This window comes from Tiliqua scincoides, chromosome 9 (genome assembly GCF_035046505.1).
Source record: "Tiliqua scincoides isolate rTilSci1 chromosome 9, rTilSci1.hap2, whole genome shotgun sequence".
Taxonomy (NCBI): domain Eukaryota; kingdom Metazoa; phylum Chordata; class Lepidosauria; order Squamata; family Scincidae; genus Tiliqua; species Tiliqua scincoides.
This window is the reverse complement of record NC_089829.1, coordinates 21,053,095-21,065,740: the sequence shown is the minus strand read 5'-3', so window position 1 is coordinate 21,065,740 and position 12,646 is coordinate 21,053,095. Positions and strand designations below refer to the sequence as shown.

At 47.7% G+C, this 12,646-nt stretch overlaps 1 protein-coding gene across 1 annotated transcript; it reads left to right on the top strand.

The window, feature by feature from the left end:
* The first annotated feature begins 322 nt into the window (after window positions 1–322).
* LOC136660624 (uromodulin-like) lies at window positions 323–11,184 on the top strand. The gene is made up of 8 exons (XM_066637931.1): window positions 323–380; window positions 3,085–3,252; window positions 4,472–4,677; window positions 5,525–5,685; window positions 6,552–6,797; window positions 8,882–9,041; window positions 10,455–10,596; window positions 11,093–11,184. The coding sequence occupies exons 1-8, from the start codon at window positions 323–325 to the stop codon at window positions 11,182–11,184; spliced, it is 1,233 nt and encodes a 410-aa protein (XP_066494028.1).
* Window positions 11,185–12,646: the final 1,462 nt, after the last annotated feature.

Genomic DNA, 12,646 nt, shown 5'->3' with positions numbered 1-12,646 from the left:
TTTTAATTGGGAGTCCCCCAGGGAACCTGATCTGGGTTGGGTGCATGGGGGGGGGGGCTTTAACTCTTTGCTCCATCTGCAATCTACCCTCTCTGTGGCTATTTACTCCAATGTCAGCTGGTCAGTTCTTCCCCCCATATGGTCTCTGCTTTTTATGATTAACCAACCTATGCTTCAAGTGTTTCAAAACATGTATGTACTGTATTTCTTTTTTTAATGAGCCTGTCTTTCTAACCAACCTAAAATAAAACAGCACTGCAGTTGTTGGGTGAGTCCTGCTGATGAGGTTGACTGATGGGCTTCTTATTTTCAGAAAGTGACTATGATGTACCTGCTTCTGGTTCTGGTCCTTCTGCTGGCTGGTGTTGACAGCTCTAACAGTAAGTGTTCTGATTGCCACCCTGGCTGGTAAGGAGATTAGTGGAGTTACTGGAGGAGTTATGGGGAGGTTGCTGAGGCTACCTTGAAGATGGTTGTCTCGGACTAAGTGCTATGGGATGCTCTTTGTAGCCAAATGGGGGCAGCACTAGTCCCAGAAACAGTCAGAAGCTGAATGATTAGGGCGTGTTGCTTTTGCAACCTTAACTGAGGAGCAGGGGTACAAAACGACAGGTCCCCAGCCCAGTAGCCCCTGCTGCCTGAAAGGCTGAGTTTGACAACTGGCAAGTGGGCTGCTGAAGAGGGCAGGGCATGGATTTCTCCTGCTCCCATGTATGATTATTTCCATGTAAAGGCAATAAGATCCTTTCTTAACATAAGAACATAAGAACAGCCCCACTGGATCAGGCCACAGGCCCATCTAGTCCAGCTTCCTGTATCTCACAGCGGCCCACCAAATGCCCCAGGGAGCACACCAGATAACAAGAGACCTCATCCTGGTGCCCTCCCTTGCATCTGGCATTCTGACATAACCCATTTCTAAAATCAGGAGGTTGCGCATACACATCATGGCTTGTACCCCATAATGGATTTTTCCTCCAGAAACTTGTCCAATCCACTTTTAAAGGCGTCTAGGCTAGACGCCAGCACCACATCCTGTGGCAAGGAGTTCCACAGACCGACCACACGCTGAGTAAAGAAATATTTTCTTTTGTCTGTCCTAACCCGCCCAACACTCAACTTTAGTAGATGTCCCCTGGTTCTGGTATTATGTGAGAGTGTAAAGAGCATCTCCCTATCCACTCTGTCCATCCCCTGCATAATTTTGTATGTCTCAATCATATCCCCCCTCAGGCATCTCTTTTCTAGGCTGAAGAGGCCCAAACGCCGTAGCCTTTCCTCATAAGGAAGGTGCCCCAGCCCTGTAATCATCTTAGTCACTCTCTTTTGCACCTTTTCCATTTCCACTATGTCTTTTTTGAGATGCGGCAACCAGAACTGGACACAATACTCCAGGTGTGGCCTTACCATCGATTTGTACAACAGCATTATAATATTAGCCGTTTTGTTCTCAATACTCTTCCTAATGATCCCAAGCATAGAATTGGCCTTCTTCACTGCCACCGCACATTGGGTTGACACTTTCATCGACCTGTCCACCACCACCCCAAGATCTCTCTCCTGATCTGTCACAGACAGCTCAGAACCCATCAGCCTATATCTAAAGTTTTGATTTTTTTGCCCCAATGTGCATGACTTTACACTTACTAACATTGAAGCGCATCTGCCATTTTGCTGCCCATTCTGCCAGTCTGGAGAGATCCTTCTGGAGCTCCTCACAATCACTTCTGGTCTTCACCACTCGGAAAAGTTTGGTGTCGTCTGCAAACTTTGCAACCTCACTGCTCACCCCTGTCTCCAGGTCATTTATGAAGAGGTTGAAAAGCACCGGTCCCAGGACAGATCCTTGGGGCACACCGCTTTTCACCTCTCTTCTTACATGGTGTGTTCAGCATTCCATCTTTCCCTCCTCTCCAGTATGGCTCCTATGGAGGAGTGTTGGTGTTGGGTTTGTCTGGGTCTTTTTGCACGTTAAGTGTTGCACCCTCTCCACCCTTGAAGAGCATTCTTCAGTGAAAGAGTGCAGCTTGTGAGGACCACGTCAAAAATTTCATCAGAGAAGGAGCTGCAGCCCAACAGAAGTGTGCCTACCTTGCATGCTGAAGGTTGCAGATTCAATCCCTGGCAGGGCTAAGACAAGGCCCTGCCTGAAAGAGAGCTCTCAAACTGTTCCTGGCAGTCACTTCTGTGGGCATCGGTGGTGATGGCATTACTAGCATACGCCAAACTGCATGTGAGTCTGTTTAGTGGCTGGTGTTGCAAAACACCTACTTCTTTTGTGGGCTAAATTGGATGCAAGTTAGATGCACCTTTCATGTGCGTACAGTGGCAGTCCACCCATCCATGAGGCGATGGTCACGGGCAGCAGATTCATAGAATCGTAGAATTGAAAGGGTCCCACAAGGTCATCTAGTCCCTATTCCTTGCCTGTATCAAGAAATCCTCCAAAAGCATTTCTAGCAAGTGGCTGTTGAGCCTCTGCTTGAAGATTTCCAGTGAGGGAGAATCCACCATCTACCTCTGCAATCTGTTCTTCTGCCGAACCACTCTTACCATTGAGAATTTCTTCCTTTAATTGCTGGGAGCACTGGCATACCTTGGGGGGGGGGGGTCAGTGGGTACAAGTGCTCCTAGGCGGTATGGCTGGGGGGAGGGTCGCCATATCTGCTGCTCCTGTGTCTGGAGGCCTTCTGAGGGCTGGCTATGTACTGCCTCCCTGGTCCTTGGAAGGCAACCCGAAAGTCACACAACCAGTGGGGGAGGGTGGCACTTCTAGGCTTGCCCCAGGGAGGCATGGCAGCCACGATCACCACTAGTTGGGAGGGTGTGGTGATCCTTCCAGTGGAGGACACGCTATCCTACCACTCTTCTTTCTTCCACACTTCTGCTTCACTCCCTTTCTTTTTCCAATGCATTGAGTGTGAAGAGCAGAGGCTGGCATGTTGCAGGGAAGGAAGGACAGCATCTGGCATGCTGGCTCAGATACTAGGAGGCCGTGTGTGTGTGTGTGTGTGTGTGTGTGAGATGAAGCCTGCAATTCTCTCTGTCAGTAACCTCCTGACTGTCGCGTTCCCACTACTGTAGGTCATCAGATGGGACCTCATCGTGCACCAGATGACCCTGCCCCGCGTTCTCAAAGGAACCTGGGACCTTGCTTTCCAAGTCCGTGTTTTCACCAGGGAGTTTGCCAGGTTGTGGATGACAATCCAAGTTGTACCTGCAAACCAGGCTTCAGAGGACCATTCTGCAAAGGTAAGGATGGAATATCTATTTCCATTCTTCAGATCTTCCTGTACGGTGAAGATGCTCTGCAGTTCCATGGCTTGTAAGCTTTTTTGTCTTCGTAAGTGACAGTAAAAAACCCTGAAGTGCCTCCCAGAAAACTCCTGTACCTTGCAGAGGATTCTGGGCCATTTCTAAGGTGTTTTCTCAATTCATGTAGTGTCTGTGGGGCTTTATCCCTCACGTATATAGGAGGTAGCTCCAGCTTTTGGGAACATCCTGGGGCAAAAGCCCTAAAAGGTGCCCCGCAATGATGTGTTCATCCCATTTTTTGGAGAGCACATGTACACACAAGCTGCTTCTCCCCCTTCCTCCAGGCCATCCTTTAGGCAATTTGTCAGATTCGGTGGAATCAGCCCCGTGATCTGGAGTGGTCCTGCACCACCACCACCCCAGCATGCAATCACCTATGTCAAGGTGTAGTGAGTGCAGCACGGTGTTGGCCCTCCTGCCCACTCTTGGTCCAAAATGGGCCACCCAGGGGCAAAATATTTCTGAGTGTCATGCTTTGCGCATGGCACCATCTGCGCTCAACTGGCCACGGCTGCATCGTGAATGGAGGGGGGTGATGGGGAAGGTGGGAGCTCCACATTGGGCCCTGTGGCTCCTGGGACCTGCCCTGTTGTCCCCCCATTCCACCCTGCCATAGTGCCTGGAAACCAAGAACTGGACAACAGTGGTGCTCCTTAATTCTGGTGCCAGTAGAGATGGGTGGCACTGTATAGAAGGAAGACTGGTGCTGGATCAGCTTCCTTGCCACTACTTCTCAGTTGCCCTGCAAGAGTTTCCAGAAGAGGTGCTCTTGCTAGTTTATTTGCTTCAACCTGTTATATCCTGCCCTTCTTAATGCAAAGCGGCTGACAAAACACTGAAACAACAAACACGATGACATGCAATTTGTAAGCAATAAAAGCAGTGCCATAAATTGGCCTTAACTGAAAACAGCAGCTGCATTTTAAAAACCTTGCGAAGTACACATAGCTTAGACTGCCACCTAAAGGCAGGCAAAGAGGGAGCTTGGTGGATTTTCCCAGGTATTGAGGTCTAGAGATGCAGTGCCTCTGCCAGAAAGGTCCAGCCTCTTGTGAACATCAGAAGAATGTTGGCTTTGAGGGAAGCAACTGAATGGGGGGCCCTTACTGATTCCACCAGCTGAGCTGCCACAGCCCTTGTCTTGTCCCTTGCCTAGAGATGGTGTTGAGGATGGAATGTGAGGAAGAGTACATGACCATGATGGTGAGAAAGGAAGTGTTTAACATGTTGAAGATCCCTTTGGCGCTGGTGCATTTGAAGAATCACGACTGCAAAGTCTCTGAGCAAGCTGCCGATGGGGAAACTTTCTGGGGAGCGAAGCTGACGGGTGAGAACCACACCACCTGTGGGTCTGTGATTAAGGTAAGGCCTCCGGAGTCATACTAATCAGGCGTGGTGCAAGTGGTGAGCAGGATCTAGGTCAAGAGGGCTGCTTCATCAGAGGGCCCCCTTAATCAACAAGGAGGGTTGTGAAAGCCAACAAGGAGGGTTGTGAAAGGAGTTCTCTTACTCTACTGCGTGCTCATTTGACCAGGGCCAGCCCAAGACCTCCCAGTTTCTGGGGTGATGCATCACTAAGCATAGACACTGGCCTTCCACACTAGTTACAACTACTCCTCTAGCTCTCTAGATCTGAAAAAGGAAGAGGAGAGGCATCTCTCCATTCCTTCACATTTCCTATTCTGCTCCATTCCCTTTTTCTTTTTTACTGTAGCGAGCAGGAGTGGTGGACAGAGGTGGGTGTCTACTACCTGAGACAATTGCATGGGTTGGCTTTTCTTCTCTCCCAGCCTGCCCACACATAATTCATTGTAGTGTCTGACCTCTTGGCACCCCAGAAACTTGACTGAGGGTTTTTGGAGTCTTCAAATAGGTGGATAACTTACTTGAGATCCCTAAACTACTCCATACAGAGTCAGGCTACTGGCTGATCTCGGCCAACTTTGCCTACTCCAACTGGTTGCAGCTCTCCAAGGTCTTGAGCAGAAGGGTCATTCTCAGGCAACTGATCTGGGTGACAGAGTCTGCTACTTTGTAAGTAGACTTGCGGCTTGCATTCTGAGGTGAGGTCTTATTTTATTTAGGATTTGTGTGCAAGGTTTCAGTGTGGTGGGGCTTGAATAAAGTAGCTTCCCTGGTCTTTGCAAGAAACCTACTTCATCTTCAGTTGTGCTTTGAACCTCTAACCTGGTGAGCGTTCTCTTTTCAGGTGAATGGATCTCATGTGTCTTACACTAATGTGATTGAGTCAGACAGAGAGGATCAAGGAGGTGTGATCACGAGAGCCATCCTCGTCCACGTGAACTTCTCCTGCATCTATGCCTACAAGCGTGTGGTGGGCCTGCTTTATCCCTTGAAGGCTATGGACACGTATGTTGCCTTTACTCCCCAATCCTCTAGCAGTCCTTTTTGTGTTTTACCTTTCTGCTTTCCCTGCTGGGCTAGGGTTGGAACAGGTGCATCATGGCAGGCCTCAGAGAACTGCATCTTGCCATGTTTGGAGATTATTATTCTAGAGTGCATCTCTTGGATGATGCAAACAAGCAAAATAGGTTTGTGTTTGGGCTCATTGGATTAACTGCGCACTGTGTCCTTAGAATACAGTTCAGTTCCTCTGTCCCATTGAGTCCCACAGAACCCACAGAAAAAATCGTGTTGCAGGCCTGGGTTAGGAGTCCTGCCAGGGAATTGTACATAACATTGTAAGTCAATGTTGAGTAATCCACACCAATGCAGAGCTTAAATGTTATGGTTGGGGTCCAAGTATGTTGCCAGGAGTTCGTGGGGCAAGCTTTGCGTTGGGTTCCCCAAGGATCCTCCATCTGCTCCCTAGTTGATTTGGCCAGGGGAACCATTTATTAGGGCACCAGCCAGTGCCCAGCTGGCCAATTCCTGATTCTTCCCCTTCCACCCTGGTCAACAGCCACAACACATGTGACTCTAAAGAATGTAGATGTAACTTAAACAGAAAACAATGAAATTTTGAAAATGTGATTATTATTTGATGTTGGGAAGTAACTTGAAGAAAAATAAACATGCAAGAAAAAGAGATGGTAAAATGGAGCTAAACCTCTGAGCAATGCATGTAGGAAGGTCCATATGTCATTGAAACACAAAGAGATGCACAAGGGGCTGCAGGGGAGGAACCGAGTGGGGGCCTCTTACATAATTTGGAGCAGAGTATCCAGGTGACGGCCTTGTAGGCATGTGTTCCTGACCAACCCTTTCTTCTGTAGGCTTGTGCAGTTTGCAGTCAAGGAAGGGGACTTCACAGTGACCATGGCCCTCTACGAGAGTGCTACTTACGAGCGGGCCTACCGCCATCAGCCCCTGGTCCTCCTCATGTCGGACACCCTCTTTGTCCTCTTGCAAATCGAAGGGCAGGACCAGGTGAAGTACTTCTTCCTGAGTGTGGAAGACTGCTGGGGCACTCCAACCGCTGACCCGTATCACAGCACGAAGCACCCACTGATCGTGAAGGGGTGAGATCCTGGGGCAGTCCTGCTTTCAAGGGGTTGCCTACTTGTATGCCTCTTGGCCAGGGCCGGCCCGGTCATGAGGCCAACTGAAGTAGTTGCCACAGGCATCACATCGGTGGGGAGGGGGGGAGCCTATCGATCCACCTACTTGCCTTCCTTCTCTTTCCCCTTCCTGGGTTCTAAAAGGAAGAGAGGGTCAGAGAGGAAGAGAAAATGTGAAGGGGAGGAGACTTCTGAGAGTGGGAGGAACAGAGACTGGCTAGGTAAGGGGGGGCGGCATTTGTCATGCCTTCTGTCGCATCAGGAGGCCTTGGGTTGGCCCTGCCCTTGGCCAAACAATTGTAGCAATGTGTAGGGATGCTGGAGGGTGCCCGAGTGAGTTGAAAGGATGGAAGTCATCCTTCATGCTTATATCTGAGAGGTTGGGGTGAAAGAGCCTCTTGGCCTTTTCTTTGAAAGAACTGAAGTCACCCTGAGAGTGGGGAAAAAGTTTAAACTGTTAATACTTTAAATTCATTGGACAATATATTGTCTTCTGTGAGCCTTTTTTGTGTGTGTCTGTCCCAGTGCTACAGTGGTAAATTCTGAAGAGCAGGGGCTCATCATGACATGCACACACATGCCCACCAGTGGGGCTTGGCTAAGACCAAATCCAGACCAGACAACAACCAAATCCACTTTCAGTGTCTTCATTAGAGCTTTTTCTTCTCCCATCACTTATTCCTATTTTTGAAATGTTATTGCACTTCATTTGAAAATGTAGCTTGCTCTGTCCCAAATTCTTGGAGAGGTCGCAAACACTGTTCCCTTTAAGACGCGTGGCCAAGCAGCGCAAAGTCCTCCAAAGTCCAGCTCCATGCAGCTTAGAGCTCAGCGTTCCCAGAGGTCTAGCAATAATGACTGATGTCATCGCTTTGCACCTGGAACATCAAGGAGCTTCTGCAAAGCATGTGAATGGGTCTGCACAGGGGCACGGGCCCCTTGGCGGGCATACAGGTTGCAATTAGTTTTTAAAATAAATGCACAAAAATTGAATTTTTTAAAATCTGGTTACTTACTCAGAAGCAAGTCTCATTGTGTTCAGTAGTTCAAATTGACTTAACATGAGCTGCATACTGTGTCTCGGGCAGCCTTCAGGAAAGATTGTAGACTAGACATATGCCATTAAGTAAATTGCCTCCTGCTTGGACCTGTTGCTGAGGTCCTTTTAAAAAAAGTTTCAAAGGCAGCAGCTGAGCATTCCCCCTGCTGATGTTGCCACTCCTACTATAGGTGCCCTGCTCCCCCTCAGTTGCATTTTTCTGTACTGCCTACGCCTTGGCCAGAGGCATCAAGTAATCATGTCTTTCATCATTCGGTATCCCAGAATAGCTGGTGTCTGCTGCAACGCAACTAAGGTGCACTTTCTGGAATGCACATTACCATAATATTATTCTCTTATCTACATAACAGCCACCCAAGTTGCCTATCTTTTCTGAAATGGGCTACCCACAGATGAGTTGTTTCTATATCTGGGGGGGGGGGGCAAAGGGAGAATGCCTAGATTAGTAGATAAATGTGTAAATTCATGGTAGGGCAACAAAACAAACCTGATGTAGTCTGAACATGCTCATTGGCCCCCCAGGTTGAACTGTCAGCTAGAAAGAAACAGGGAGCTTAAACTGGGTTATGGAGGAGAGGGTATTAGCCTGCTTGTACCATTTGAACACTAGGGGGTTTTGTCCTTCCTACCTTTGAAGGGGCCTTCAAAATGATGTACAAGATGTTCAGCAAAACATCTGATAATAACAGGACAATTTGAATCATTTATTTTAAAAACCCAATCCAATTGAAGATTAAAAACCAGCTTGGAGAATATCAAATAATATGCAAGGGGTGGTACCCAATCGCACATCCCAGGAGAGGCAACCTGTGGAGTGAAGGCACTTTGCAGCCGGTTAGTGGCGTTCTTCCTCTGAATGATGTCACCTAGTCTAGAGCTGAATGTTAGTATTTAAACCCGGGACTGGGCCTGAGCCCTCATCAAATTTGGCCTGCTTGCTTGTGGTCCAAAACCCATCTTAAACGACATGGTTTTTTCTCTCCAGGTGCCCCCAGGACAAGACCCTGACTTTCCTAAATGCCATCGGAACCAGCACAGTGGCAAAATTCAGCTTTCAGATGTTTCAGTTCAAGAACTTTACGGAGGTGTTCTTGCATTGCCAAGTGCGACTGTGCATACCTGACAACCAGGAGCCCTGTGCCAAGGTAACAAAGACGGTTGCCACCTCTTTCTGCCCATATGCTGTGCGGACCAGGAACATATAGCAACTTCAGGGGGTGATATGAACAAGGAGAGCAGATTTGACCCTGTTCTGCTCTGCCATCTCCTCCCTTCAAATGATGGCAGAGCAGAACAGGGTCAAATCTGCTCTCATTGTTCATTGTCCCAACCCAGACTATGATCCCCAGCTATGATCTCTAGAAATTGGTTGATAGAGATCATGAAAGTGGAGAGTGAGCACTCACACTGTAGTGCCTAGTTTGGCCTTTGTTGTACATCACGTGATGTTAGCAGGTTTTTGCTTGTGGAATTTCTCCAGAAGCAGAAAAGACGGGCACTTGCCAAAAACATAGTAGCGGATCGATAGTGTATATGTTTTGTACAGGAGCATCAATTTTAGCACATCAGAATACATTGCACCAGAGGTGTAATCATAAATGTTGAAGTGCAGGAGCTTGTCCCATGTTGAACAACAACAAAAAATCAACTTTAAAAAAATGTTCATGTGAAAGTACAGCACTCGGTCTGGTAGGTGGCATTCTGTTTGCTAAAAAAAATGGGGGAGGTGAGGCTGTGAAGCAAAGTGGAATTGTGGTCTGGTGGGGGGGGGGCTTTAGGATGCTATTTTAAATGGAGGGAGGGGATGACCTGGCTCTCATTTGAAGCCTTTTTTTAAAAAAGTAGGCAGGGGGTGGGGTAGGATTGGAAGTACAATTGCAGTAGTGCAGAATCCTAAAGTGTCCCCCCTCCACTTGCTGCTGTAATTCTGCAGTCAACCCTTAGCTTATATTTTAGATAAACCCACAAAGGCTGCAATCCTAACCTCACTTTCCTGGGAGTAAGTCTCATTGAACATAATAGGACTTACTTCTGAGTAGACCTGGTTAGGATTTTGCCCTAAGCTGCATTTTGGGTTGTGCCTGATTTGGCTCAATTAGGTTTTTACTCTTTCAATGTCCCATTTTTCTACCTTGCAAGGATGAAATGGGGGATATGTAACTGCCTCTTTCCTTGAGCTCTTGGGGGAGGGTAAGAAGGGTGTCTGAATTAAACACATCTTGCAGCGGGGTCACTGAACTGAAATCACAAGATGTTCAGAGGGGGGTGTGCCCCCTTACCTTTTGTGACTGCCCCCTTAGCTACTTTTTTTCTTGGAAGATTATGGAGGGGGTGATCTAGTTAAAATGGAGAGGTTTGTGGGCATAGTTAAGGGCCCTCCTATTTCTCTTCCAACTGTTCAAGGTCTAGCATGTCAAGATTGCTCATGTCGCTGTAGGGATTTCGCAAAGGAAACTGGTGCTGACGGGACTGGAAGAGGGAGCCCAATTCTCAAAGGAAGCCTCCTTTCTGTGCATTGTGCAAAGAAACTGGTCCTAACGTCTCTGCTTTGCTTTCAGCAATGTCCCAATAATAAAAAAAGAAAAAGGGAGCTGGACAGCTATAGGAAGATAGTCTCTTATGGACCCATTCAGCTCCAGGGACCTTCACGCCTGGAAGCGAAGAACACCAATCCGAGTGATGACCAGCAGTCCTTTGGAGGTATGTACATATCTTCCTAGGTCACACAGTTAGGGTTGGAAGGGGCTTTCAACACCATCTAGTCCAACTATCTGCTTGAAGCAGGAAAATCCTTTCTTAGAACATGTCCACAAAGGGCCTGTCAAGCCTCTGACCTCTAGCAAGACAGAGCCCACCACTTTCCTCAATAATTGGTTCCATTGTTGAACTGCTCTTACTGCCATTTCTGCCCAACGTTGCATATACGCAACAGGGATCAAATGTGTACACCTGTGGGCTGGGCAGAAATGGGTTAACAATTTCTTCCTGCTATCCAACTGAAGCTTCTCTTCCTGCAACTCAAGCCCACTGGATCTAGTTCTGCTCTCTGCTGCAGTAGAGAACAAAACTTTGTATGCTCTCTGGGTAGTAACCTGGACTTTTAAATTGTGTATGGCCTATGTCTGCATCTCTCTCTTTCTCTCTTGCCACACCTCCCCTACTAAAAATACATGACTCTGTCCTTTTTCCTTTCCAGGACTGCAGCTGTGGATTGCTATAGTGGTGTGTTTTGTAGCAGTTTCTACCGCATTCATCCTGACTGCTGTAGTGAAAGCCATGAAGAAATGAGCTCCTTGGAAACAGCAGCAGTTCAAATAAATCTGATTGCAAAATGTATTCGGATTGGTGCACGTCTTGCTGGTTTCACTTTGAGAGATTTCTCTACTCCAGAAGCTTGCTCTGTTGGGGGGGACAGCTGAAGCCCCAAGGAGACTTAACAGGAGCAGCTATTCATGTTTGCCTGTAAGGGCAATAAATGGGCCAATATACAGCACAGATCTGCTACAGCCATTGCTTCCCACCACTGTCTGCCAAGGCAGTACCCATGTGAAAGTTTCTTGGGTGACTACAGGAGAACTGTTAATGCACCTTCTCTCCTCTTCTCTCTCCCCCATGTTCCTTTACAATTGCTGGAGGGTTGGGGCATTAGGGAATAAATAGCACCCCAGTATATAAAAGCCTACAGCAACTGTTACCCTGCACATGCCTGATCTTGACTGATTGTGGAAGCTAAGCAGGGTCAGGCCTGGTTAGTACTTGGATGGGATACCGCCTGGGAGTACCAGGTGCTATAGGCTTATACCATAGTCTTTCACGACTGAAGGTTGCCAACCAAATATAAAAGGCAAGATTCACTACTTCCCATTACTTCCCTCTTTTGCTAAGCTGACATAGACATTCCGAGGAACAGCAACAATAGTGGACTTTTCTCTTCCCCAGTTTCCAGATCCAGCTGCCATTCTTCCTGACCATTGCTTGCTCTGCCCCAGCCACATATCCAGCGTGAATAGGTAGGATTAGCAGGAGATGATGGGCAGAAGGTACACCCCAACATCCTTTCTACTAATTCTGTTCACAATGAAGCTCCCAGGGAGATTCTAGGAATGCAGAACCTCCTGCAAGCAGATGCAGCACAGAGCTGGGGGGTGCGGGCTCTGCATTTGCATTTTTATTGCTGCATTCTGGAAATGCTGCTGCCTTCAACACCCAAAGTCTAGACCCAAAGTCTGCCCTTTAACAGGGCAGTTTCCCTTTTGCTCATGAACTTCAAATTTGATTCAGTTCTTGAGCAAGAGTGAGCTTCTCTCTTCTCCTACAGCTGTTAAATGAGCAAAGAGAATTTGGCTAACTTTCTCATGTTTGTCACTCTTTAAAATTCCCCCAGACATAGTGAGGAAATAAAGTTTTTTTGGGGGAGGTGGGGGGTGGGGTGGGAGATAAAGAGAATAAAAGCCTCAAGCACAATTAGAACTCTCTGCTGTAGGTGACCAAGTCACTCTTCCCCCACCCTGCCAGATAACCTCTGGCAATCTGAACTCAATGAACATGACCTTGCTCAGCACTCTCTACAGCAGAAGGAAAAAGAAGTTTCTCATTCTTAAATTATGCCTGGAAGGAAGAACGGGGAGTCTGGACAGATGGTTGAAACAGTGCTGGCTCAGCCCCGTCTCCATCATGTTACAACAGGCGGGTGCATCAAGTCCAGCCTTGTGTGAAATTCAGTAACTAGTTTGCTGCTTCATGTAACAAG